Source organism: Phoxinus phoxinus (genome assembly GCF_949152265.1).
Source record: "Phoxinus phoxinus genome assembly, chromosome: 6".
NCBI classification, from domain to species: Eukaryota; Metazoa; Chordata; class Actinopteri; order Cypriniformes; family Leuciscidae; genus Phoxinus; species Phoxinus phoxinus.
Window position 1 is genome coordinate 30,775,039 of NC_136881.1, and position 23,225 is coordinate 30,798,263.

The 23,225-nt window shown below is 38.6% G+C and overlaps 2 protein-coding genes and 1 long non-coding RNA gene across 3 annotated transcripts in view; 2 read left to right on the top strand and 1 right to left on the bottom strand.

The window, feature by feature from the left end:
• Positions 1–12,700, top strand: part of LOC307000795 — a 38,126-nt gene extending 25,426 nt beyond the window's left edge. Inside the window, exon 4 of the long non-coding RNA XR_013798090.1 lies at positions 12,153–12,700. This is a non-coding gene — a long non-coding RNA (uncharacterized lncRNA). The remainder of the gene's footprint in view (positions 1–12,152) is intronic.
• Positions 12,574–15,999, bottom strand: crybb1l2 (crystallin, beta B1, like 2). Its single transcript, XM_079616636.1, has 6 exons — positions 15,925–15,999; positions 14,960–15,063; positions 14,622–14,740; positions 14,390–14,522; positions 13,618–13,760; positions 12,574–12,920 (listed from the first exon to the last, which is right to left on the bottom strand). The coding sequence occupies exons 2-6, from the start codon at positions 15,056–15,058 to the stop codon at positions 12,749–12,751; spliced, it is 666 nt and encodes a 221-aa protein (XP_079472762.1). The 5' UTR covers positions 15,059–15,063; positions 15,925–15,999; the 3' UTR covers positions 12,574–12,748.
• Positions 16,000–17,968: 1,969 nt separating this feature from the next.
• cryba1l2 (crystallin, beta A1, like 2) lies at positions 17,969–22,956 on the top strand. Its single transcript, XM_079616639.1, has 6 exons — positions 17,969–18,164; positions 18,960–19,039; positions 19,384–19,502; positions 20,092–20,233; positions 20,628–20,770; positions 22,413–22,956. Exons 2-6 carry the CDS (start codon positions 18,968–18,970, stop codon positions 22,558–22,560), a joined length of 624 nt encoding a protein of 207 aa, XP_079472765.1. The 5' UTR covers positions 17,969–18,164; positions 18,960–18,967; the 3' UTR covers positions 22,561–22,956.
• Positions 22,957–23,225: the final 269 nt, after the last annotated feature.

A 23,225-nucleotide genomic window follows, 5' to 3' on the forward strand; every position in this document is an offset into this window, starting at 1 on the left:
GTGAATAAAAGGCTATAAAATGTTCATCTGACACTCTCAGATCTTTGTACAGGGTGAGTCGGTTTTTTAATTATGTATTGCAAAGTGCAAAATGCTACTCTATTACACTAAGGAGCTGAATGTCACTGATATTTTTTATGAAGTATATCTCGTTAAAGGCTGTCACTGCGCGGTGGTTTTCATCTTCAGTATCTCATCATGGTATAACACAATTATTTATATACTCTAGCTGTTCTATCTAAAATGCTAAACTGCAGCTTTAAAGGTCCCATGACATGGGTTTATTATATTATTTTATAATGTGTCCTGGGTTGCCCTTATAATGTTAGTATGTTTTTTAGATAGAAAATAGTCATAATTTAGAAACAAAAGGCATTTTTCCTAGCCCAGTTTTAGCCTCTGATTTGAACGCTCTGTTTGAAGGGGCGTGTCTGTGTGAGACTTCAGTGTAACCGGCCACTGCTGTGATTGGCTGACATGCTTGCATATGAAATAGCTACTTATTACATGTGAAACTCTCTCGAATACTTTTACTACAGTTATTATACGTTTTTACTATTACAGCTATCGAGATTAACAAATCGTCAGAAGTTTTTTAAGTATTTAGATCTATTCCCATCACATAAAATGTTGCCGTGATGAGCATTGCGCAAGCAGATGACAGTCTGTTGTTGATCGCGAGAATGAAGATCTTATCATTGCAACGCAGTTTCTGCACTCTCTCTGCTTTCACCAATGCAAACACGATGATGTAAATACAGTAAGAGCTTCATATGCAGTGTAACACCGTCATTGATTTCATAACGAGTTTGGCAAGTGTCAGATAAACTCGATCGCGCTGTGTCCATGAGAAAATGAGCTAGGAAGTAGGAACGCGTGGGCGCGATTCCTACAAAGATTGTTCTTTGATAGCTTTCTGTATATAATTTATTCACAATTTAAATACGATTATTTTCATCCTACTAAAAGAAACGATGTGAAGTTGATATTTTAGTCACTGGCTTGACTTACTGAGGCATAAACAGCAGTATTGAACGATTTGAGAGAAAGATTACCTGTCTGAACTTGAACAATTAATTACACATCAGAAATTGTTGCTCGGCTCGATCGATTTATTTTCAGACGTTCGTCGAGGCCAGCTCTGTAGTGATCCAAGTTGAGGAAACAGTCATCGGTGAAATGTGTGCCGCAAAAAACTTTGGGGAGTTGTGTTGGCGCATTTCCAGAGGAAATGAAATGAATCCACTGGTTCTTCTGGGGCTTGGATGAAGGAACTAAAAAAAGGCCTCGGTGTTCATTTGTACATCCAATTATTGAGCAATTATTATGCTTCGCTCGCTCAAAAGCCATGATATCTCCGTGGACAAACTAAAGTCGCGCGCACGCGTTCCTACTTCCTAGCTAATTTTCTCATGGACGGGAAATATTCTCTGGGCGGGCAAAGCAGAGAAAGGGGAGGTAACATTTCCTCCGTATGACGTCATACGGAGGAGAATCAAGATCAGCCCGATTGAGCTTCCACTTTTTCAAAGGCAGAGAAAGATAGCAAAAGCTCGATTTACACCGATTGAAATTTCTAGAAACTCGGGGACCATATACAGGCTAGGGGTACTCATATTAATGTTAAAAAACCTCAAAAAGTGAAAATTTCATGTCATGGGACCTTTAAGTCATTACTACTGTTGTCTTTATATATTTTTACTGCAGTTTAATGATATACTCAATTATCATATGTGACAACTGATGATATGATGCTTTAGATATGCTCAGATGCGTCAACAGATGCATACATATATCTACATTTCATTAGTTGTATGGATCTATCTATATTAACATCTAGGCATCTGTCTAAGCACATATCTACAGTAAATTTATATCTACAATTAACTCAAAAACAAAGGAGAGCTGGATCCATATGCAAAAAAGAGATTAATAACAAAACCACAACAGAGACCAGGGGAACAGAATGAGCAGCACAAAATATATATCTGTTTCGGACAGGACTTGACAAAGAACACAAGAAACACTGGGGTTTAAATACACAAAGGGTAATAAGCAAACAAGACACACCTGGGAATAATCTCCGAACTAATCAACTAGAAAAACTACAAAGGACTACAAAAATGTTAGCCTGACAAGCCAGACCCACATCAAGATGTTGGGTCTGGGAACACACCATTGGCAGGGCTCAATCCGAGGGGCGGGATAAACGGTTCTCTTCCAAATTCTCTCTGCACGCAATAGTATAGTGCTAAAACCAACCAGAGCAACGAAGAAGGTGACTCAGTCAGAGCGACGGGACACATCTTCCTTTTTTAAGAAGGATTTCAGTGCCGTTCTTTGTTCTTTTCTCAAAGAAAAGCTTAACTCCAAGTCTTCCAGAGTCGCGGCCAAAGCCGATTCGAAAGGCCGCTATTCGCCAGCAGCAGCAATCGTCTTCTTTATTTTCAAGTAAATTCACGTGGAACCGTCGCAACTCTGCCGTCATTATGTTAAGCCCGCCCACCGACTCTATACACAATGTGATTGTTTGTTTTTTCCAGCTCGCAAGCCAACGGAGAGTTGCTAGACGACACTGGCTGCAAAATAAAATTTGCTGCCGCCAGGGTCCGTCTAGATATAGGCTACAAAAATGGCACACAGGACAGGAAACAGGAACAGGGTAAAATACTAACTAAAAGTCCAATAAACAAAACACTCAAAGCCAGAGAATACGTAACGTTATCTTTCAGTATCTATATATTTATCTTCACTCTTAAAAATAAACGTTCTTTGTCATCTGTGGTTCCACGAAGAACCTTTAACATCCATGGAACCATTGCATTCCACAAAAGGTTCTTTACTGTAGAAAATGGTTCTTTAGATTTTCAAAATGTCCTTGTAAATCTATAGGCTTCTCTCTTTATCCATAGGCTCTCACAGTATCTATATCTTTATATCAGTAGTTACCAATGGAGTACCCTGAACATGGCACATTTTTGATGCCTTCCCTATCCAAGGGATAACCCTTGAGGTCTAATGAGGAGTCTAATGAGTTGAATCAGGTTTGTTTAGGGAGACATCTATAATGGGCAGTGTTGTCTATAGGCACATATCTGTAGTTGCATATATATCTACACCTACATCTATGCGTAACAAACTCTTCCCTTCCTTAGTTCTTTTTGCAGTTGTTGCATAACCCTGACCCACATCCTTCAGTCCATTTCTGTTATGTTCTCACTCATCTGTTTCCTCTGCCATTGATGGTCCGCAGTCACTGCTGAGTGTCTGCCTTCATTTTCTCCCGAATAAAACCCTCAATGCACAGTAGTCTCCAAAAGCAGGCTCTCTCACTCTCTCTCTCTGCAATTCCCTCTTTCAGCTTTTCTTTCAGGCACATTTCTTCTCTTTAGCTCTTTCTGACACATCCCTTTTGTGATTCTTCCTAACTCTCTTCCATGCCTCATTCTTTCTCACTTTTTTTCTGTTTTGCTTTTTCGTCTTCTGGTGACATCTTCGCTGTCCTCCTCTACCGTGCTGTTTTCCTCTCTCACTCTTTCTTTTCTTCTTCACCTTCTTTTCTGCACTGACTCTTTGTCAGATTCAAAGAGAGGGATGCAAGTGTTAGTTTGCTCACTGCCTTCTGTGTGTGATCTGTGTGTGGGCAAAGTGTGTGATGTCTTTGTGTACAGACACAGCTAGAACTATACGACCCTGTATGTGTGTGAGAACAGCTAGCATTGCACTAGCACTCAGCTTGAACCACTACATTGTGTTTATGTGTCTCTGTGAATGTGACAATGTGATCATAGCTTTGTCATTTCCTGTTTTTTTATACAACAATCAGTCTCAGCCCTCTAATTTGATTGGTCGAGTCACGAGTGGTATCAGAGACCTGAGGTGGAGACAGACCACACATAGAAAAATGATTGGAGGAATCTTAACGCTCAATACCCTTTTTCAGAGTGTCCTTTCAAATCCGATTTTTGTGCCTATCTATTTGGAAACACGTTAGACGTCGTTGCAGGACTTGCATGTCCTGATGGGCAAGAAAAGGTTGATGTGTGGATCAGGGTGAGTAGCAGTGACTGGTGTACTTGGTTGGTACACCCAACTTAGATGAAGGGATGTGGCTGTCAAACTTCAGAATGGACACATTCACAATGATTTGTAAAAAGAAAAGAAAAATAGTTGAATGCTACACATAATGATGTAAGACAACATCTGTTTTGCAAACCCCATGTTGCTGTTGTTGTTTTTTGGCATATGGCTACCTGTCATGATTCCTGTCCTGTGTTCCCCTTGTCTTGTGTGGACTTTTGTTTGTTATTTTATATTGTTAGTTCTGTGCCATGTTTTGTAGTCCTTTGTAGTTTTTCTTGTTGATTAGTTAGTTCCTTTTTTTGGAAGATTGTTCTTGTTTGCCAATCTGCCCTTGAGTGTATATACACCTCAGTGTTTCTCATGGTCTTTGTCCTTAGTGGATGTATAGTGTGAGTTGGTGCAGTTTCTGGATTTTCCTGTGTTTGGATTATTTTGTTCTTTGCCTGGTTTCTTGTTATGCTCCGCCTGGATTTACTTTCTGATTGTTTTGTTAATAATAAATGTCAAACTGCACCTGGATCCAATGCACTGTCTTTACTGGGACAGCCTACGTTACAGCTATAATGCAACATCATTGCCATCAGGCACGTGTACAGATAGACCCTAAGTGCTGCTCAAGCACCTGAGCTTTTGGCCTCTGACTAACTTTTTTACTAAGACTTTTTGTATCTTAAAGTTTTTTGTTTAAAATTGGCCCGTTGCATCAATTCTCAATTAAGCATGTGTCCGACAACTTATTCTTAATAATTCTGCGAGACTGTACAAGTCCCTCTCACTCTCAGACGTCCTTTGCCACAGTCACCACAGTGCAGCTTCCACATCTTATTGGCCAGGTTACGATTGTGTTTTCCCAAAACTTCTGCACTGTTTGTCACCGCTGTGAAATGAAACAACTATTAAAACATCTCAATACAGCCAGCCTAACTTAAGCAATAGTCCTCTATTAGGCTTAACAACAATCAAGGTAGTTTCGCATTGACATAAAATAGCGTCATGCAAGGTAATGCCACCGAAATGAATGAAGATGCCCCCAAAATTCAAGATATGAATTACTCTGTATGTGGCTGTCATACTCTGTATGAGTTATTTTATTTTGTGTTTATAACATAATATAGTTGAGCAATATTACACAAGCAAGTAATAATCATTCAAACAATTTTCTTGAATATCAGCTTGATTACAAATATGATATTCATTTTATACAACAGTTCAATAAACACGTTGATTTATATGAATTGACAATTTTTAGACACAACGTTGTCAATTTTGGCTGTTTTTGCTCTATAGAAACCAATGCAGATATTTTGGAAAATGAAATAGCGCCACAAGACACACAAATCGAATTTAAACAGTTGTGATGCACAGTGTGGACAGTCAATGATTTAGATCAGATTCCAATCAGATAAACAAATATTCGGATTTGGACTGGGAATGTAGCCACTACGGAGGCTATAGGAATGGAAGTCCCACATTTTAGTTCATAACTATGGGACTTCTGTCACACTTTATTAATAATGATAATAAATAGTTAGTAAGGTGTAAAGTATAGGTATTGGTTAGGATATAGATTATGGTCATGCAGAATAAGGCAGTAATATGTGCTTAATACATAAAAACAGCCAATATCCTAGTAATATTCATACTAATAAGCAACTAGATTATAGTTAGAGTTGGACCATAAACTAAAGTGTTACCGGGACTTCTATTGTTACTCTAGAACAGGGTTTCATAAAGGGAATGTGCTCTCATAATCTTTAATCTTTAATGAGATTCCCCTCCCATTAAAATCAAGTCCCACTCTACATTTGATCTTGTTCAAGAAGCCGCTTCACTCGCATGTACATCACAATAGGAAGGAAGAAAAGACTATCGCAACTTCTGTTTCATGCCGACTTTACATGATTGAATTATTAACTCAAAATCTCACAGGGTACTTTAAGTAAATGTTTTAGGGGTTTGGTTGACAAATAATTTTGTTATTCCAACATAAACTTAGCCTATAGCTTTTCCCTGTCCATTCAAGTAACGGAGCTGTCCAGAGGTGCTACCAAAATAGCCATGAAACTAACTTGTTGTAAAGGGACTTTTATGACATTCAGTTAAAGGACAAGTTCGGTATTTTACACTTAAAGCCCTGTTTACAGATCGTATCTGATGAAATAGAACGGTTAAGATAAAAATTTGGACACATGCTCCTGTCCTGAGAATTTTAGGTTTATTTCGCTTTTGTGGACCTATTTTGCCAAACGCGTCACACCCGTGATTCTTCCATTGAGAGCTTGAATAATAGACACTCCAGCCCAGTTGGTGGCGATAATGCACCTTTGCCAATTGCAAGCAAACCTCTGGCATATATACAGAAGAAGCAGAAGATCGCTGTCTTCATTGAAAGCATTAGAAACAGACAGCTAATAATGGGGCGAATTTGTGCAATTCCGAATTGCGGGAAGATTCTTGGCAAAGCAAGTTGTCACAGACACTTTCGACAGGAACACCACCAAGTGCCTGTAAGCCTTGAGACAGCAGCAGCTTCGGCAACAGGCGTAACACTGGACTCCGTTGTCAACTGCCGTTCAAACTCTGTCTTTCTTTGCAGAAATTCCTTCTCTGAATATTCAGGTTCAAACCTGTAACCCTGTCCATCAAAATCGATCTCAAAACCGTCATCCTCCCATAAAAAATGTCTCGGAATCCATTTCTAAGTTGACACCGATAGCTTCGATCTTGTAAAATTTTTTAGATAGCTTAGCCTATACGATACCGCGACTGCATAAGACTACAAAAAGCATACAAACAACCCCATTTCTGTTTCCCGCGGCGGAGTAATAGGCCTACCGTACCTCACACAGCGAATCCAATAAGCGAAATAAACCTAAAATTCTCGGGACAGGAGCATGTGTCCAAATTTTTATCTTAACCGTTCTATTTCACCAGATACGATCTGTAAACAGGGCTTTAAGTATAAAATACCGAACTTACCCTTTAAACAACTCATATCACTGTTTGTAACCTATCACTGTCGTCATTTTGCTTGAAGATTTTTTTGCTTGAAGATTTTTTCCGACCCGAGGTTCGGAAAACCCAGAGTGGAGTTACTCTGTATATCGCTTGAAAACATGGAAAGCTTGCCACTTTGGCTTATTTTGGAAGTATGTTGGCGGAGAAAAACAACAACATATTATTGGCCAACAAAATGTACTCAATGTAACTTTTATTGAAACGTTATATTGAAAAGTGAAGTTCCCAAACTTAATAGTAGTCCCAATAGGGGGTATATCTAGCTACGCTTAACCTTAATATCTTAAATATTATATAAGCAAACAAACGCGTGAATTAAACTGTTGTAGCCTATAAGGCTGTCTCTGAAAGATGAGAAATTGTCACATCCAAATCCAATGAACATATCACATCCTGTCTTAGATACCTTGTCTGGTCGATTTCTGAAGGGAGCATGTATATCCTTCACTGTTTATGATGTCCATTATCCTGTGCATGTGATTCCGTGACTTCAGCGTAAGGAAAACAACAATGGCGTCTGGAAGATGTGGCTGGAATTTTGTGCATTATGTAGTTTTTTGTCACATTGTTCATTCTCCAGTCCCTCCTGGGTGTCTGTGAGGTCTACTGTCTGGTGGTAGTTGGCCCCGATCCAAAACAATGATTTCAGGGTCTCTTCGTCAAAAGGCGCGATGACAGAACTGTTCAATGTAACTAAAAAAAATCAAGTCCCTTCTGGGAAATCACAGCAAATTTCGCTGCATAATCCATTACTTTGGTCAGTCATTCTGTCACAAAGATGAAGAAGATGAAGATGAAAGTCCACAGTTTCCAATATGAAATGTCTTTAATAATAAAGTCAACTCAGGTAAATACATCAGGTGGTGTGTGCGTAAAACAAACATCAAACACAAAAAACGACTGACAACTGACTGAACAGGGAGAAACTTAAATGCATCGAGGAATTAAACTAAATGACAAGCAGCTGTGAGAATAATCAGTGTCCATAGAAACTGAGTTGCTCGAAACAAATTAAGGCAAAGAAACACATGTGACTAATGAATACAAACTAAAAGTCCATGAAAATGAAACTAAGAACAAACACAACTGAATATGTGAAACAATATATATCAATTAGAAAGATCAATTGATATAATCAAGATTCAACAATTTTTTTTAAACTCAGTTTAATGTAATTTGAGGTGAAATTAATTAAACAATTTTTAAGTTGATTGCACTTAAAAATTCAAGGCAGCAACTTTTTTTCACACTGGAGCCATATAGACACATTAAAAAGTAATAAAAACAAAAACACACAAAAAAAATCTACATCTACCAGTCATCCTCTTGGCAAAGTTTTTATTCCCAACAGATTAAAACTTCACATAGATTTTTTTTTCCAAATAGAGGTTATGAATATCATATATCTTCCTGTTTGCACTGTTATACTCTTATCTAACACTAACTCATTTTCTCCTGCTAAAAATACCCTCTATTCACATATGGCTCTTCCCCCAGATTCCTCAGACTTGCCCCAGCATCCCAACGCAGTTTCTGGCCTCTCAGCCTCATGCACTCACTCACACACACACACACTCTCACCCCTCTCTGCTCTTTATTTTTAACCCAGTCAATCAGACACTGCTCACGGATGACGCAGATCCACATGCAGCTCTGACACCATCAGCCAGAGAGAGAGAAAGAGAGAAGGAGGCTGGCAAAACGGGGACAAGCTGTGGCAAAGAGAGGAGACGGAGGGAGAACAAAGTGCTTGATAATGATCAAAGATAAAAATCATCAAAAATGCATCAGATACGTGACAAGTTGTCAAAGAGTGTACTGTTAAAATATTTAACATCCAAACTTACTAGTTTTATTCAAAATATGACCTAATTACCTAATATATTCGGAAGACACCATTACAAGTCTTTCTTTAAGAGTCAGATCAGGTAGAAACAGATCTTTCAGGTAAACATTTTTCACCTTTTTTTTATTACATTTTTTACAGTGTATCAATGATAAATAGGCAGCTTTGTAGGTGTCCTCACTCTTTGCCTATTCTCCACTATCTCTCTGTCACTTTCTCTCTAACTCTCTCTATCTCACTGATAGGTCCACACCCACTCGTTTGTTAAACATTGAGACAAATAGCTTACATCACTCTCGGCGGAAAGACTTTTTAGGAAGTTCCATAAAAAGAACCGCTTCTCCCCCGGCTAACTCACAACACAGCCGTGACGCAAGAAAGAGACCTGCCGTGGCGCACACACACACACAAACACACATACACACATACAGCTCTTGCAGGCTCTCCGTATGCATGTGGTTCAGAAGGAGAGAGATGAAACGACAAAGGACATGTCTGTAGATTTTCTCTGTGTGTGTGTGTGTTTAAATGGAATACAGAAAACCCATTAGTCAAAGAGGATATTGCACTATAAAAGGGTTTTGTTAGGAAAACTAATGTGCTAATCTCATTTAACTGATGATAAATATGATTTTAAATTACTGAAGAATTTGTAAAAGTCAGATCAGGTAGAAATTGTCTCTTAAGGTAACATGCACATCTGCACTGTGTGTGTGTGTGTGTGTGTGTGTGTGTAGATGTGAAGCCATGGTGGTGTTGACGTCATCTTGACGTATTTCCCCACTGTTGCCAGTAGCAAGCTACTACAATTATGTTTGCGTGGAAAAGTACAGAAAAATGTGTGAAACAAGCAAAAGTGGACTGACAAAGCTTAAGCTTCTTTGATGATCTAATTGTTAGTACCTTCTTGTGGTGTCCGTGTAGTACTACAAGAGTGAGATTCAATTAACTTAGCATCCCACTGAGCCGTGTGATAACTAGCTTCCCTCCGTCTACATCATTCCAGCCTCTGTTCCCAAATCATCCTCTATCTGCTCTTCATTACCTCTCAGAGTGTGAGGAGGGAAAATGTGTGAGAGACAGACTGATCACACACTTAGGATATGGAGTTATTTCCCATGGTGCCTGGTGTGTGTGTGTGTGTGTGTGTGTGTGTGTGTGTGTGTGTGTGTGTGTGTGTGTGCGTGTGCGTGTGTGTGTTTGTAGATGTTTACGTAAGTAAGACTTTGGGGCGACTGACGTCAATGAAAGGGCTGGATTTTGTGTGGAGCTGAGGTGAATCTTAATTTGTGTATTTGTTTCGGCCTTGTGGGAAAGATGATGTCAATTTCAAATCAATTATTAATTCATTCAGGAAGGTTTAGAATTACATACTCATGTATGTGCATAGAGAAATCGGTCAGATGTTGTATAAACCCACAATCATTCTGTTCATGATGACAGAAGCCTATATTGGTCTTATTTTTGTCTGATTTTTAGATGCTATTAAATTTCATTCCAATCCAAAGAACAAACAGACAAAACAAAACAAAAATATCCCAGTGCACACACAGCACATGCTCCAAAAATGTTGATAATAATCAGCTTGTGTAATTATCTTAGATTAATTGACTTGACAGCTGACTCAGAATCTTCATTTTAAACGAGCAATCTATTGCTGCATTTGAACCATTTAAAGGGTCATATCATATATGTTCTTTTAATATTTGTATGTTTTCATTCCATTTATGGTATAATGTGCACAATGTTTTGTATTAAAAGTGCCATAATGCAGTTTTTATGACCATATTCTCGAATTTAAATTAAATGTATTTTTGCTGTAACTCTCTTTGTAACCTTTCTCTTGAAAAAAAGATTAATCTGAAAGGTAAGAGCCCTGACATATAGGTTACATTCGAATATGCACTTCACTATTTTACAGCAGATGGAAAAGAGTATGTGAAATCAATAAAAGAATGTCTGAATTCACAGTACTCATAAAAACAGTAGATGAAAAGTTTTTTCTAGTATTTTCCATGAGATTTTGAAGTGCACATTCAATGGACACTTTACTATCCCGTGAATTCATGGAAGAGGATCTGTGGATGGCGACGCAATTGACACTGAAGGTCACATGACAACATGAAAAATGTAGTATGTCCAGATTGCATTCATACTACATATATTTCATACTATGTGAAATGTACTTTTTTAACAGTCCACATATAGTAGGACTATGGGAATTCCCATTCCTTGATGGGAATTCTTAGATTCCCATCTTGGAATCTAAGTACTTCAAAGAAAGATGCAACTTCGTATGGAGTCGGAGTTTCCTGTACTGGTAGCGCTCCATCATCATGAATCTACAGCATTACTGTGGTCTGTTTCCCCTTATGAATCTGTTCTTTTTAATAAGCCAAACACATGCAGCTTTCTGGTTACTGGTTGTTCATGTGGCAACATTAGATATTCATTATGCGGTTTGTCAGTAGCCTATATACATTTTTGTTTGTTTGGTTAATGGATTGCATACATACTGTAAAAAGTAGGGATGCACGATATATCAGCCACCATATATTATTGTTATCGACCGATAACTGTTCATTTTCAATGTTATCGTTATCGGTCCGATTCGAAAATTTGGCCAAAATATATTAAAGCCGATACATAATAGATAATTTCCTTCAGCTGAGACACTTCAGATGCACACTGTTCGCCATGATGCTTTTGAACGACTTGAAATGTGATTGAAATCACTTCAAAAAGGAAAATACAGTTGTGCAACATGTGCAGCTCAAGTCTGTCATATAGGCTACATTAAATTATGAGAACATTATAATGTGTGTGTGGGACTTGGCTTTTAATGGTGAGAACTTTTGTTTTTGTAATCAGGCTCTTAAAAATTATATAAAAATCTGGATTTAGATTTATCGGCGAATATATCGGTTATCGGCTTTCAAATATGAAGAATTATCGGTTATTGGTATCAGATACAAGTAAAAATGTATTAATTTATAAAATTATTCAAAATTGCAATCCTACCCCACTGCGAGGAACAACATTTTGGCGAAATTTCAGACCATTTACTATTATCTTTAGATCCACGCCAACTTGAATAATAGTAGAAACTGAACACTAAATCATTGTTAAATCGGTGTTATTATAATGTGCTCCGTTCTGTTAATGTGTTCTGACTTGAGACATATTTTTTGTTTTGTTATTTTAGGCAGAGGGGAAATGTGATCTGATGTATCGATGGTAAAGGGTGAATGCCTGCATGGACAGAGACAATCAGCAGTGATATCAGGGAACAACAGTCACAGGTGTCACTTTTATTACCGTTCCAAAAAGGATGTGGAGGTTTTTACATGGCCTATAGGCCAAAACATCCCCCCCCCCCCCCCCTAACACCCACCGCCCCGCCCCGCCCCCAACCCACCCATGTCAATCATCATCCCTGACCCACACGAGTCAGGCATCAGTTAAGGCTCGTTGTGATGGACTGATTTCCTCCGGGGAAAAGTGAATGGAGGATGAGGAAGAGGAGGAAGAGGGGAGAACGAAGAAGATAGGAGAAGAGGTGAAGAGTGGAGAGAGAATAAAGAGGGCTCGGAAAGATCATCTGATATCAGTTCCACAGTTCCTAGTCACTTTTTTTTTCTTGCAGAAGCCCTCTCTCCTTCTTTCCCTTCCCAGGATGACTCATACGGGTGGTGCGCTCCTCCTCTCCTTCCTGGCCCTCCCCCCTCCACCTCCTTCATCTTCTCCTCCTCCTCTCTTTCTCTCTCCCCTGTTCCCTCTCTTTCTCGTCCTCCCTAGCCCTCACTTGGTGGCCATAGTGTAGCAGCCGTCTGGGTGCCACTGCATGTCACGGATGCGCCTGACGGACTGCATTTGGGGATGACGAGCGCCAAACTCATTAAAGTGACGGTATTCGGCCTTCTCCAGCAGGTACTGGCTGCCACGGTAACCAGGATACTGGTAACCCACCCAACTGAAACAAGAGGTGAGAGGAAAGACAAACAGACACCACAAACATAAAAGTGAAGAACAGAATTCAGAATAGAGAAGAGCCTCTTATCAATTACTTATATATTGTAAAAACGATCACACTGGAAATGATTTTATTCATATTTTTATGTTTGAAATATTAGAAGTATTAATACTGTTAGTTTATCTAGGTGGCGTAACTATAAAGCTGATTTGTGTAATGCAAGGCCAAAGTAATGACTGTTTTCAAACAGGTTTCCGGAAAGCATGCGACAGATATTCCCGCCAAAACAATCTTATGGCAGTTCTTAAGTATATATATTTTTTTGGGGTAAACTTATGGTTAATACGTATGATCTGCTTACGCCAGTGTAAATGTTTAGTGGTGGGCTTTTAAAATCACACGGTTTCATACGAAATCGCCACCTCGTAAAATAGTTTTCCTGTGATGTTGGGTTGGTCCCGCCAAAAAAATGTTTTGATAGCGCCACATTTTAACACTTTTTAAGGGCTAGGAGAAAGTGTTTTTAACATAAATAGCCTAAATAAAAAACTACAAACTTCTGCTTTAAACTCAAGGGATTTGGGAAGTGAGTGTATGAAGATCACAGACTTCAAATTTCTCTTATCAGATCTATTTTTTATGTTCAGATATCACAGTCTACACAGCACTCAGATTTCTTTAATGCGAGACCACTTACGTGCCACAGCTGACCATGATGCTGCCAACGCGGTCGGTAAAGCCGAAGGTGTACATACTGGGCACATCGTCATCGATAATCTCCATTTTACGGCCCTTGAACTCACCAACTTCAAACAGACAGATCTTATGCTTTTCTGGGTCCTGTGAGGAGCACAAACAAGGAGATCAAGGTATAATATTTATTAATAAATTAATTCGGATTCAAAAATTATACATTTTTAGTTAAATTTGTATGAATATAGTGAGTGATATAGGACATGAAGAGTGGGAAGAGATTAGGAAATGTTGGGAGCCTGATTCAAACTTGCGTTCCCTGCAAAAGCATGCGCCATTGCTCAGTGTGTCAGTGAATACATCAATGAATATGGATTTAAATATTTTTGCCAGTTTTGCCACTTTTATGGATTCAGTGTGTGTGAGATAGGACAGGAAATGATAGGAGAAGAGTGTGATGGAATTAGGAAATGTTGGGAGCCAGATTCGAGATTCAAATTTGCATTGCCTGCAAAAGCACCATGACTCAGTGTGGCAGCGAATACATCCATGAATATGGATTTAAAAAATCTTTTTTTGTTGTTTTTCAGTTTACCTTTAGCCTTTTTGCAACTTTTTTGAACAGGAACAGAATAGGAATGGGATTCAAATTTGCATTGCCCAAATTAGCACAATGGCTCAATGAAACGAACTGAATAATGTTTTGACGATTTTGCAAACAATGAACCAAATGAAAACATTCATACACATGTATAATGAATATAAGGGATGAATACCATTTTGACAGGTCTGAAGGACAGCAGGTAGTCATTCCTGTGGCAGTTGCTCCAGCAGTCCCAACGGGGGTACTCACCCTTCTCCAAGATGTACATCTCTCCGCAGAAGTTCATCTGTTCCCAACCCACCCAACTAAAGAAGAGAAAGAAGGACAGAGAGAATGGAGGGAGTGTTGAAATACAGAACAATCGGTAAGTCACTCTCACTCATATGTATCACAAAAAGACTCACGGGCCACACTCCACGCGGAGGGAACGCACTCTATCCATGCCCATTTCACACACGTTCATGCACTCGTTGGAGATCTCGATCATGCGGCCCTGGAAGTTCTCCTGATCAAACACGTACATCTGAACGAGAAGAAAGAGAGGAGACAACCAGGTCATTTTTGCTTGTTATGCAACTATAAATTAAAGTTGATAGTTTTAGTTTAGCTTAGCTTAAAATACTACATACATACAACACCCACATCTATTTCTATGGAAACTGAATTTTGCTCAGCTGTTTGCCATCATTCGCATTAGCAATTTCATCAGTCTTCATGCAACCTTTATGGTACCGGTACATACCTTGTAGTTTCCCACACCCATCTCGGTTCTCTTTGGAATCGGAGCAGCCTTCCCATCAGGCTGGGAGGCGGGCTTGGACTTCTCTCCACCAGTGGACATGATGACTACGATAAGAGAGCATATGTACGAGGGGAGAAATGTGAATAATTTGCAGCCTCCTTGCTGGAAATATCTATTGTTGGACATATAGTGATGTCAAGTGCTAAATATTGCTCAAAGCAATTAACGAATCCCATTGGAGTACATTTATAGCCCCTGGATCAATTCTTCACCCACTCACTTTGAAACACTTTCACAAAAGTGTCATAGATGTGCAATGCCATTAATATGAATGAGATTACAAATTTAGAAATATATAACAAAATAATGCAGATTATTAAAACTGAAACATGGAATAAGACTTCTAAAGTATCTGATGAAATACTGATGAAATATTGACTGATATAATTCTTGCCTTTCCTACTAAATATTTGAGTAAGATATTAAATTAGCATGGCCCCAGATTTTCACAAGGCTTTACATAAACCTGTTTAATTCAACCAACAGCCACAAGTAATTAACGGCAATTTAAAATGAGTATTCAGTGTTAAAAATTATAAATTATAAATATATAAAACTCATCACTTGGTACTGCTTTTAAAAAAATATATAAACTACTTTTTAATTTAATTTCTCCTGATCTATCTCTCTCTCACTCTCTTCATATTCACAACATAGACACAGCTTTTTTTCTTTTCTATATCAATTATTCTGTTATGACTAAAAGGTTACAGTTAACCCTAACAATGTATAAAGTTCAATGCTCAAAAAACGATTACATTTTAATTGCTTTCTACCTGTGATTAATGTGTCAAAGCTGTTCGAGATATTCAAGCTGGAGTTTCTTTGCTGTAGACTTCAACCAAATGAAATGTGGGACTGCCTTTCTCTAAGTTTGTTTTTGCTCACAGACCCCAGTCTCTTACCTGTGTGTAAGTCAGTAGCCGCTGTCTGTCTCAATCAGTGTGTCAGTGTGTGTATTGAAAGCAAACATGTGTCCCTTTTATAGGCTGGCGCCTAGCATGGGGGGATTAGGCCCACAAAAACAAACTCGCTGAGCTCACCAACCCACACACAGAAAAGAATCACCCCATCATCAAACAGAGAGAGACAGAGAGAGACAGAGAGAGAGACAGAGAGAGAGACAGAGAGAGAGACAGAGAGAGAGACAGAGACAGACAGAAAGAGGAGAGAGGAGTATACTTCTTTCTCAAACTCAAGGTGAGCTTCGACAGTTATAAAAAAAAAATACTTCTTGTGTCGGTGTGTGTCCAGTTCTGAAACTTTACAAGGTGACTACAACATTAAGCTGGACACCTTCACATGACAAATTCCAGACTGTAAAATGACGTACATAAAACCTGATGAAAGTAAACCAAAGAGAAAAAAATCATATTTGATTGTGATGAAGACCATAGCCAAACTCTCACATACCAAATTGAAGGCTTAGATTGGCATATATTCCACTCTTTTACGTTGGATAATGCTATAAAAAAATTAATAAAAGACTAATTTAATTGGTGGCAGAAGTTCATTATGGTTTTGTCTCATTTGCAAACTGCATTAGCCTTCAGCCACAGTACACTTACAGTATCCTGTGTTAAAACTGACAGAACAAAATTGCATTTGTCAATGTAATGGAACACCAGAGCCAAACCTTCAGGCACCAAATTGAAGACTTGGCGAATTTCCAAACATACACTGAATTTATTTTTCATATCTTCAGATATTTTTGATGCCAATTAAAGTTTTTGTCTCAAGTACATTAACCTGCTTATGCAGTCCATATATTGTGTTAAAGCTCCGGCAACCGTGCTGCAAACTGTGATTTTTTTGTTGTTGAGTAATATGCAGCAAAACTGCACCAATTAAAATAGAAGTTTCATGGTTGAGTGATACTGTTACCCTAATAATTGCAGCTTAAAAGCATGTCACAAAAATCCAATGTGGAATACATACTTTTATACACAGCCACAAAATGTCAATATCTGCCTTTCCAAGATGATAACTTGCTGAATTATGCAACACTGTGTGAGGTCCATAATGCCTGCTGTTTCACTTACTATGTTTTTTTTTTAAGTAACTAACTTTGCATTATATAAACTGCATATATTCAGTAAATAAGCTAATATTTACTGAACCACATATCACCTTAACACTTCTGTGGGTCATAAGGTGTGGACAGTCTTGAGCAGGCATAATGTGACACTTGTTACCGACACTAGGCTACATCCATCCTACAGTCTGTATAAATACATTCTGACGAATTTAGACTAGTAAACTTGATTATAAAGAGAAAAGAACTGTCTGAATTACAGAAACTTAATTTTTACTTAAGATTTGGAAAAAGGTCAATTTCCTAAGTGAAATTACTACTAAATTAGACTACTTAGGCTACTATTATTAGTAAATACATTGAATAGGATGATGTCTTATACAGTCAGATTATATAGAAAAATAAAGAAAAACAATTCCAAAACTTAATAAAAAACTTGCATGAATCAGTATTTTGGGTATGACTATTCCCAAATATAGTTACATCTGTTAAATTAAGAATTTGTCAATTCTTCAAAAACTGAGCTTTCGGAAGATTAAGTTGTCGTGACTTTAAGACAGAAGCCAAACAGATATGTTTCTGGGCGGTTTGAAAGAGAGGACATTCTCCCATGCAGTTGATGAAATCCCTGTATTCTCCACCTATAGGCCGCTCATTGTGTACCATACGATGCACAGTGCTGACCGATAGGAATACAGCCGCTTGAGCTCCATTGTGCGGTTCAATGTGTCTGCATTCACACGCACCACGCGCGCGCGCTCACTCCCTCGCGGCTTCATCAAATCCAATGCGCTGACGGCGCGAAATGCTCCACTACTCTGGACTCACAATAAAGAGAATGATCTCATAAACACACACACACACACACACACACACACACACACACACACACACACACACACACACACACACACACACACACACACACACACACACACACACACACACACACACACTTACTGGTCCTTCCATCAGTTTCAGAGTCGCGACGTGCACCCAGCTGTGATGGTCGCTATAAAATAGTAGAAAAGAAAAGAAAGAAAATCATAAAACTCCTCGCCAAACGGGACTGACGAGCATCACTGTAAAGTAGGACAGGTGGAGATTCAGGTAAGATAAAGCTAGATTAATAGATTGAATCGCCTAAATTAAAAGGAAAAATTAGCTATTAAACTAATAGCTAGAGCTATTTTTGTCAAGTCAAACTTGGTTAGCTTGAATGTTGTGTTTGGGATATTGCCTAAAATTAAATAGCCTATATTGCCAACATCAAATTAATTATCATTTTAAGTTCTACACATTTAGGCCTAAAGTTCCGCTAAGAAAAATAGTGCACAATGCAGAAAACTATCATCCAAGCAAATAATGCTGGAACATACTGTAGCAATATTAAATAAATGCAATATTATTTAAGTGACAGGCTTAATTACTCTGCAATCCATGTAATGTTTTCGATGGACAGGTTCACTAACATATCGTGCTATTATGTAACATGTCTTCTCTCTCACAGAACTCAAATTTGTGTTTCTCAGTGGTTATTCTTCTGAATGATTACCTTCCCTTTTCTTTCCTGGGAACTGCTGAGCATATATCAATATATTACCAAATGTTCACTGCAAAAAGTTTGCACAAAAGTGATACAAAAGAGATGAAATCCTTATCAGAATCAAGTAGTCTGGAGAGATGTGTAATAGAAATTCATCAATGTAAAATTCAACATAAATATTATACAAATTATAAATACTTGGAATCAATAGTGATCCATTAGCAGTCCTTATATGAATTATCTAAAATGCCCAAATACATGTCATTCAAACAGTATGTCAGTAACAACTGTGCATGTCCCAAAGTTTGTTTTATAGTAAAATACATTTGAAGACACTTTCAGTCTTCCCTCTTGTACAGGAAAGAAGATGAACAAAGTATCTATCCAAAAAATCCCATCAACCACATTTGGGATAGACATCACGGCTCCTTGCTTTAAGGTAAAAACCTTTCCACATTTTCTCTAATGTAAGAAGCACAATGAAAGAAGGAGTAAGAAACTATTGATTCTTTGTCTGAGAGTGAGAAACAAGGCGCCAAACCATCAATGATTCAACAAAGGCGGCTTCTGCTTAGGTATTGATTTTGAGACTGCATAGATGAATGCTTTGTGAATGGTTGCTACTACCACTTCTTCTTGTCCAAGATGTGCAGAATTCTGTATTGTTCAACAGAGAGAGGATTTTAATGAAAGGAGTGGAGGCCTGTGGTTTTGTGTATAGGACTAGGAGAGAGAGTTTTTCCAAATGAGATAATGGAACTGTGGCATGTGTGTGTTTGTCAGGTGACCGTGTTCGAGCAGGAGCATTTCCAAGGCAAGTGTCAGGAACTCACCTCAGAGTGCCGAAACATCCAGGAGCGTGGGTTTGACAACATCCGCTCTATCCGTGTGGAGAGCGGCGCGTGAGTCGCCCACTCTGTGTTAATGATTGCAAAATCTTGCCAGTTAGTAAGGAAATTACGCTTTTAGATGTGTTTGAAAGCTTTTAAGTGTTTCACCCGGAGATGATTTGTGAAATGTGAAGATGATTTGGGAAATAATAAATTACGAGAATGACCGAGCTGCCGTAACTCAAGATTACTTGTGTAGTTTCAGGCTTGTCTTTGTCATGCTTCCTTTAGGAGAAGAATTTACTTAACTTAATACAAGTTAGTTATTCAAAAACTATTTTCAACATTGTCAATAATAGTAATGTTTCTTGAGCAGCAAATCACCATATTAGAATGATTTCTGAAGGATCATGTGACACTGAAGACTGGGGTAATGATTAATGAAAAAATCACAGGAATAAATGACATTTTAAAATACATAAAAATACTAAACACTTCTTTTAAATAGTAATAATATTTTACTATATTACAGTTTTACTGTGTTTTTAATCAAATAAAAGCAGCCTTGGTGAGCAGAAGAGGCAACATTAAAACATATCTTAATTATTCCAAACTTTTGACCAGTGATGTAAATGTTTTAATTCTCTTTAATTCTGTGCAGCTGGGTGGGATACGAGCACCACGACTTCCAGGGGCAGCAGTTTGTCCTGGAAAAAGGAGAATATCCTCATTGGGATGCCTACAGCGGCAGTCTGGGCTACCATGTGGAAAGGATGATGTCCCTGCGCCCCATCTGCAGCGCTGTGAGTGTGTGTGAGCGCATACTGATGCCTTCAACTTTTATTCTCAAACTTTCTAAGCAATTTGAATGAATTTTGCCTGACTGACAATACAACGAAAAGAGAAAATCTCACAGGCTCACAATGAAAGACAGAGCTGAGCCATATCCAGGGACTATTAGGACTTTCTTGGATAACCACGTAGCAACAGGCAAAAACACCTTAGCAACTGCAAATCAAAATCAGAACACGTTAGAAACCGTATATGAACTCTGCAGGACTGAGCTTTGTTGGACACCCCGGTTTTAGATGGTTTTGAAGTGCTCGATTTCATTCAAACTAACATGTCTTTCATCAAAACCATCTCTTTAAAGCTCCCCCTCCCCCATTTCCTTCCAATCTCTCTCTCCATTTGTAGGCCCACCAGAGCAGTCGCATGGTCATCTATGAGAAGGACAACTTCCTGGGCCGCAGTGTAGAGCTGTGTGACGATTACCCGTCTCTGCAGGCCATGGGCTGGTGCGAGAAGCAAGTGGGCTCCATGCATGTGCAGTGTGGCGCGTGAGTAACGCTCAACAAAACACCATTAGTGCCAAACTACTGTTCTCCTGAACATTTCTCATGCTCAACAGATGCGCTGACAATACACATGACACAACACAGATGAGACCAGCGTCATTAGCTCACATTCCATACTATCCAGTGCTTGTACTTGTGAAGTGTTAATGATTTTGCTTTCACAAAACAGTCCAGTGCAACATACCGTCAGATAAGAGATCACAGAGATCATGCATCACAACATTACCTGTGACCACCTCATCTGTTGTGTAATGACGTTACGTCAACCTTTCAGGGCACATCATCACAGAAACTGATCATTTAACACAGTGATCATTTTCGATTCATTTTTACATGGCAAATTTCCAAGAAAAAATCTAATTCTGATTATTTTGAATCATTATAGGGCTGGGTGAAGAATATTGATTTCTCAAATTGAATCTATTCTCATTTTGAAGAACCGATATCGATTCTTAAATCCTTTTCAGTCTAAGCTGCTTTCAGTTGATGAATGAACCAAACTTTGTAGCGCGCCTCCCATCTAATAAATCACAATAAGCTTTAAGCTTTGTTACTTCTGATATGAAACATCTCAGCTTTCAGGTTCTGTCAATTTTCTTACATAATTCAAACAAGAAATACTTTTTTCTCCGTCTTTCATGTGGCGCGACAGATCGTATAGCGCCTTCAGTTCAAGCGAAGCTGCATATGAACCGATCATCTCTTCGGCTTTACTATTAGTTACAGCATGAAATAAACATGAATGAACATCAGAAGAAATGTTGAAAGATACAGTCCAAATAAATCTGTATTTTGTCTAATGTTTTCGCTCAATCAGCATTTCAACCGCGGAGAGACGTCAATAAAACAGCTTGTAAACAATGTCACGTAATGCTACATTTACCTCAGAAAAGCCATTCAATGACCTAAAACTTGTTCTAGTCTGCTAGAAAAAAAGGAACTTTTTTGATAAATATATGCACTATGTTGCATATTCATTGTAATTCAACTTAAAGGGATAGTTCACCCAAAAAGTATCCCATGATTTACATACCCTCAAGCCATCAGGTGTACATGAGTTTTTTCTTTCAGTTAAACACAATCAGAGTTATATTTAAAAATATCCTGGCTCTTCCAAGCTTTATAATGGGAGTCAATAGTAACTGAGATTTTGAAGCCCAAAAAAGCGCATACATCCATCATAAAAGTAATCCATACGGCTAGGGGGTTAATAAAGGCCTTCTGAAGCGTAAGAAAACTTTTTGTAAGAAAAATATCAATATGTATAAACTTTATCAACTGTAATCAATGGCTGCCGGTAACGGCCGTATACAAGTCTAGTTCCGAGGGAAGAGTGACCTCTGACCCGATGCAGGACGTATTGACGAACGTGGAAGTGCAGAGGGTAGAGCAAACCAAAACACAGATCACGAATTAGAAGTTTAAAATAAGAATGTCGGAGGAGCTTGAGTTTGTTGCCCAGCGAGAGATGTTGAATTGCGAGAGGTGTCTATTCTCACCTAAGCTTACGCTTACACTGGAAACTAGACTCTCTCGCGCGGTCGGACGTAACCGGAAGCCAGTGATAATAGCTTCATTTTTTTTTGACCTCTCCATCTGTCTCACATCCTCTGTTTCCCTGCAGCTTTGTGTGTTGCGAGTACCCTGGCTATCGAGGACAGCAGTACGTTATGGAGTGTGACAAGAACAGCGGAGACTACCCGCACTGGAAGGACTGGGGCTCCCACTGCCAGACCTCTCAGATCCAGTCCATCCGCAGAATCCAACATTAATACCCGATGGGAAAAACGGAAGGAAATGGAAAGTGTGCAGAGTGAGGAAGTAGAGGAGTCGCGTCAATAATTCTAGCAGCAGTCACTTTATGAGGTGCAGTGTGGCAAATTGTAAAACCTACACTGGTTGCATGTAGTTTCCACTTGCGGTGCTCTAGTACTACACAACAATAACAAAAAAAATTCTCATGACACCCATATACAGACACACATCAATGCTCTTTTATGAACTCATATTGGTAAGTGCACAAAGCACAGTGGTGGAGACCGGCGAGTCAAGATCAGTAAATCAGGGCAAAATGTACATCTTTATATGCCAACATGTCAGATGGGAGTGTGTGTTAGACCGTTCGGGGGATGACGGTTGACTAATAAATACATACTCACCTCAAACTAGCATATTTGTCTTTTTGTCTGTTTGCGTGTAAACTGATGGCATGTAAGTGGCCACTAACCAACTGTACATTATTGTAACTGTCCTCAGTACAATAAAAAAATCTGTATCTGTAAAAATCTGTTTATATTCTATTATATAGGCATATTATAAAATGGATACAATGAATGCTAACAATATCGTAACAACTGACACGAAACACCTGCAATGATGTTGTTTCAATATTTTCAATTATTTTATAATATTCCATAAGAAGGATATTATTCCATGT

Coding starts and splice junctions, on each gene's coding strand:
- crybb1l2 (XM_079616636.1), bottom strand. CDS start 15,058: ATGTCCACTGGTGGAGAGAAGTCCAAGCCCGCCTCCCAGCCTGATGGG. Junction 13,761..14,389: donor CCTTCAGACCTGTCAAAATG/GTATTCATCCCT, acceptor TGCTCCTCACAG/GACCCAGAAAAGCATAAGAT. Junction 12,921..13,617: donor ATCATGGTCAGCTGTGGCAC/GTAAGTGGTCTC, acceptor CTCTTGTTTCAG/TTGGGTGGGTTACCAGTATC.
- cryba1l2 (XM_079616639.1), top strand. CDS start 18,968: ATGAACAAAGTATCTATCCAAAAAATCCCATCAACCACATTTGGGATA. Junction 19,503..20,091: donor ATCCGTGTGGAGAGCGGCGC/GTGAGTCGCCCA, acceptor AATTCTGTGCAG/CTGGGTGGGATACGAGCACC. Junction 20,234..20,627: donor TGCGCCCCATCTGCAGCGCT/GTGAGTGTGTGT, acceptor CTCCATTTGTAG/GCCCACCAGAGCAGTCGCAT.